The sequence below is a fragment of the Propithecus coquereli genome, unplaced genomic scaffold (genome assembly GCF_000956105.1).
Source record: "Propithecus coquereli isolate 6110/MARCELLA unplaced genomic scaffold, Pcoq_1.0 Scaffold605, whole genome shotgun sequence".
NCBI classification, from domain to species: Eukaryota; Metazoa; Chordata; class Mammalia; order Primates; family Indriidae; genus Propithecus; species Propithecus coquereli.
In genome coordinates, this window is record NW_012152008.1 from 948,525 (window position 1) to 954,285 (window position 5,761).

Genomic DNA, 5,761 nt, shown 5'->3' on the forward strand with positions numbered 1-5,761 from the left:
AACAAAATCACAAGGAAATAGAATCACCAGCATCAGAAGTATCCAAATCAGACCTACAAAGTCTTCAGATAGTGCAATTATCAGACAGAAAATTATAAAGTATGTTTAAAGTGCTTAAAGAAATTTACAACTATGGAAAAAGAGATTTAAAAGTGATAGGAGGTGAAAGGCAAGCTGGCATTCCAGAGATGACACTTGAGCCCCAATATTTGACAAGTTGATGCAGATGACACATAGGCTGGGCCCATCCTTCTCCACTCTGCCAGTGTCCAGCCCTGGATGTGTGGGGCTGGGAGGGTCCAGCAGGCACCGGTCAGAGGGCTGCCAAGTGAGTGCTCTTGTGAAGGCTTCTCTGCCCCACTTCCTCAAACGTGCAAGAGGATATTCCAAGTGATACTAACCACCCGTGAAGCAAAAGGCCTCCAAGGAAGTGGGAGGCATGGATCAGGTTCCCCTTTACAGCCAGATCTAGAGTCACATTTGTAGTTGATGGCCTCCATGCTAGACGAAAGGGATCACCTTCTAGATACACTGAGGGAGACTGGAATGTTAACTTTTTTTTTTTCTTGTTCCCAAATCCCGCTTCAGAAAGCAAAAATGTTGACTTTTATCCAGGGAAAATTACATGAGGTTGGTCCTGAAAGTTATTTCTTACAGACAGTATGTACTGAAAAACTCCATGTATGTAGGGAACCACTCCTTGAAAGGGAAGAAGTAATAGCTGAACTATATGCAGAAAGAACACTATCTGGCTATGATTAGAATATTTGGAATCCATTGTCTCTAGGCACAGGAGATCTCTCAAGATAATAGTAAAGAGACAAGCACAGTGTCCAGCAGATGTATCTACTGAAGGTGAAATTCTTAAAGCACTAAATCATTATTTGAATACCACAAAGCTCTGGATGAAAAGCTAGTGATTGTTAAAGAACAGAAAAATGAGAAAAAAAATTAACAAATGGATGCTTGGTAGAAGCCATGAATAAGACAGTATACCAAACACAAATGGAAATCAATTTTCTGATTGTTGTCTAAGCCATGAGGAAGACCTTGCTATGGTAACAGAGTTTCAAGAATAGACAGGCAGTGCAGAGAGTGAAGCCAAATGAAGGAATGCCTGCCTGCCCCTTGACCCACATCATAGAACTGGGAGAAGACCCTGATACTGCCAGAAAGGAGCTTATCAATTCTGAAGAAACAAGCACAGAGTTGCAAAGAGATGTCCAAGAAACCACAACCCAAAAAGTAAGACATGAAAGAGGGAATCATTACTCTTGAAACACACTGCCTCACCAGAGTACGAAGCTGCCTCTGTGCATGACTTCAATGATAAACTTGAAGATGAAATTGCAGATAGATAATGTATGCATTATCTTTGATGCATTACAGCATCAAAAGACAGGATAAATGCTACAAACTAGAAAAATGTCTGAAATCTGAAACTGGATGAGCAAAAGCTGCAGCAGGCATCAAGGAACACAGAGATACACTCCCAGAGGCTGGGAGCACTTTCTAAGTCTGCAGAGAGATATGGTGGTTCTGGAAAAAGGTTACAACAGAAGGAGGCATAATTGGAAGAAAAAAGCCAGGAACTGCAGTGGGAATGCTCGAGGCTTCAACTTCATCTTAGAGAGAGAATGAAATAAAGCTAATTATCACTGTTTGAAAAGTATGTGTAAGTGTGTGTGTGTGTGTGTGTGTGTGTGTGTGTGTGTGTGTGTGGAGGGGGGGATAATGGCCACTCCAAAGAATAAGGATTCTCTACCACAGGAAACAGAAGATGCAAGACGGGGAAGGTAATGTGATAAGGATCAGCTCAAACTAAACATGGAGACACTGAGGGCTGAAACAGACCAGAGGAAGATAAGAAGTGATTCACTTCATCTGACCGGGAAGGTGCTCAGCAAGCTAGTGTCTTGGCAAATGGGGCACAAGCATCTGAGAGCGAAGCCTGTGTGGCATTCTCAATCCAGAACTGGAGTTCTAGCCACGGCAGTAAGGTAAGTAAAAGAAATGGAAGGTAAAGGATTAGAAAGAGTGAAAGAAAACTACCTTTTTCACAAACGCTTACAACATAAAAGAATTTAGCAAGATTACTGGTTGTTAGTGTATATATTGTTTAATTTACATCATAAGATATATATTTTAGTATACAAAATCAATATACTAAAGATAATTTCATTTCAATACACTAGTTACAAACAGTCCAAAAAGCACAAATACAGGCACACAGAACATCCTCCAGGTAAACAGTTTCTTGGTAGAACATAGTTTCACTTTTTTCAAATCTAGACTTACAGAGTATGTCTCTCTCTCGATATATTCTAAATACAATTGGTAGAACTTCAGAAATACATACGGTTCTGGCCACAGGATATGTAAAAAAATAAAATAAAGAAATACAGACAGATGTTTTGAAAAGCAAGTTGAGTGTCAACAAAGGGAATATTTAACTTGGGTATCACTGGCACCAAGAGAAACCATCTATTAATACATGTGGAGCAACTATTCACCAACAACCACATTAAGTGTTTGATAATCAGAAAGCTATGCTTTAAGCATTTTACAGACTAACATGATGATTTGTGACTTACATAAAGATGTTTTATTGTGTTTTAGTTTAATTTTAAGAAATTGGTTGAAAGTTTGGGGTTGATACACAATACATTATAATTTCATAGGAACTAGACTCAGTGATTTCCCTCAGAACATCTGTTTTAAAGAAACTTATAGAACTTTTTTTATAAGACATTAAAGGAGCTTTAAAAAATTGAAAGATATCTTGTTCACATATGAAGACTCAAAACCTCAATATATGTGTGTGTACACATGCACACATGCATGTGTGAGAATGCCAATAAGGTGATTCTAGAAATATATACTGAAGCATAAAAATCCAAGACAGGCTCAACACTCCTGCAGAGTAACAACATGTAGAGAGACTTGCCTTATCAGACATTATGACTTCTTATATAAAGCCATGGAAATGAATGAGGTGGTATTTGCCCAGGCACAGGAAAAAAGAACAACAGAATAGGGAGCTGAAAAATGGACTTACACCAAAATGGACAAGTGACATAACGGAACCGGCACAGTAGACAGGTGGAGAAAAATGGATTATTCAATAAATGGTAACGGGTGATTTTCCCAAATGGAACAAAACAAAAAAACTTACACAATTCACAGGAAACCATTCTAGGAAGATTAAAGTTTTAAACCTAATTCAAGCAGTGGTTATTGAGCACCATATTAAAGAGCTACTATAAAAGACATGACTTTGAAGTCATAGTATATTAAATGGACAAAATTGACCTTGGTTTTAAATCCTACTGGGAAAGCTACAGGCATGGGATTTATTGTTTTTATTACATTTTTACCTATAATCTGCAGAATACAAAATCGTTACCATGTGCTATTCAAATCAATGCTCATTTTATTTGTCAGCAAAAATTCAGTAACTGTCAGCTATAGGAACAGTGCTATCTCTATGTCAAAGTGGAGTAACTGTAAACTGAGAAATGGTTCCATATTAAAGAAGACTTGAATGATATCTAACTAAACATAGGGCATGATACTGGACTTGCCACGAGAGGGGGGGATCTGCCATAAGGGATGTGAACTGGACAACCAGTGGAATCTGAACATTAGACAATAGTACTATGTCAATGTTAGAAGTTCCTGATTTTGATTAATACTTATATAAGATAATATCCTTGGTTTTAGAAGATAAACACTGAAGTATTTAGGAGTAAAAGAGCCTGATGTCTTCAACTTAATTTCAAATGGGTCAGCACTAACGATGATGTTAATAATGCGTGTGTGTCTGTGTATGCATGTGTACAAATGTGGCAAAATGTCAACTGGAGAATCTAGGTAAAGGATATACAGGAGGTGTTTTTACTATTCTAGTAATTTCTCTGTAAATCTGAAATTATTCAGAAATAAAAATTTAAAACTTACATCTGTATTAACTTTCATGGCTTATTCTACAGAGTGGATATATAATAAATGGTAAAGGATTATCCTGAACAAAATAATAGAAATAGAAAAGCAAAGAAATTACAAAGATATTTCTAAATGAATTTCTATACTTACTTGAAATTGCCAGTTTCCCAAATGATCAACATCTTTAATATATACATGATAATGTCCTCCATAGCAGCCACCCTTGTGTATAATAACTGAGAAGAGGTCATATATATATTCTAAGTCATCCAATTCACTCTAAAAGAAAAAGGAACATAAACATTGATACAGTTTATGTAAAATGGTAAGATACGTAATCAAAGGGAAAAAAATTTCAACTATTGAAATTTTTTTCTAGACAGAGTCTCACTGTGTTGCCCAGGCTAGAGTGCCGTGGCATCAGTCTAGCTCACAGCAACCTCAAACTCCTGGGCTCAAGTGATCCTTCTGCCTCAGCCTCCCAGGTAGATGGGACTACAGGCATGTGCCACCATGCCCGGCTAATTTTTTCTATATATTGTTAGTTGTCTAGCCAATTTCTTTCTATTTTTAGTAGAGACGGGGTCTCGCTCTTGCTCAGGCTGGTCTCGAACTCCTGAACTCAAATAATCCACCCGCCTCAGCCTGCCAGAGAGCTAGGATTATAGGTGTGAGCCACCGCGCCTGGCCTCAACTATTGAAATTAATAAGAAACTTCACTGTTTATTCTGTTACTTAATGGTAAATAAAGATGAATTTAAATAACTGGCTTTAAATTTTAAAACTCTTAGTTCACTGATCTAATACCAATCATACTACACCAATCAAATACTGCCTCTTAGTTAAACATGAACACATGTACCGGAAAGAGATGTTATTTTTATGTACTTTGGCTAAGATCAGGTAAGACAATGAGACAATGAAACATCTTACCCCATCAGTGAGTCTGTTGTAGATATTTTTAGCAAGAGAAACCCATCTTTGTATCATACCTATTACACTGCTTTATACATGTGTTCTGTACCTATTTAAATTGTCCTATATTTCAACTATTGTGTGGCTCAAAGTCAAAGCCAGATCGACTATCACCCCTCATGACACTTCAGTCCTCTACATAGAACAGGAACTTAGCAATTATGAATACCAGCTGGTCTTTTTAGAGGCAGTTTAGTGGAATGAAGAGATTCTTTCTTGCTTTACTAATTCTATGATCATCCTTTTCTATAATTATTATGTTCTATAATCATGAGTGACTCAACTGATGAGCTTCTCCACCAGTAATTAAAAACAACAAAAAAAATTACTTTAGATTAAGAGATACTTTAAAGCTGTTTATTTAAATTTCCTAGCCAGATATGGTGGTGCACACCTGTAATGCCAGCTACTTGGGAAGCTGAGGCGGAAGAGCGCTTGAACCCAGGAGTCCAAGGTTGCAGTGAGCTATGATTGCACCACTGCATTTCAGCCCGGGCAACAGAGTAAGACCCTATCTTAAAAAAAAAAAAAAAGTTTATTTAAATTCCCAATGCAGAAGAAAAAACAATCCTTAATTTTCATATTTGAGGAGTCTGAACTACATGGTATAAGCTCCCTTCCAGTTTTGATGTCTAAACTCAGTGTTCATCTGTGATGTTAAAATGTACATATGGGTGCCAGTTATTTGAAGAATTTATTTGCTTAAAATATTATACTTCTTGAGGTAACACAAGATCGGAAGAATGGGCTCCACTTGTACTCACCATCAAATTGGTACTAACTGTTGAACACTAGGGTGCTCACATGGCAGTGATACTCTCCAGGGATTAGGGGGATGGGC

At 37.4% G+C, this 5,761-nt stretch overlaps 1 protein-coding gene across 1 annotated transcript in view; it reads right to left on the bottom strand.

Annotated features, from left to right (window-relative positions):
• Positions 1-5,761, bottom strand: part of USP40 (ubiquitin specific peptidase 40) — a 93,400-nt gene that overhangs the window by 73,715 nt on the left and 13,924 nt on the right. The window contains exon 8 of the mRNA XM_012659327.1: positions 4,096-4,224. Within this exon, the coding sequence (XP_012514781.1) occupies positions 4,096-4,224 (129 nt within the window). The remainder of the gene's footprint in view (positions 1-4,095; positions 4,225-5,761) is intronic.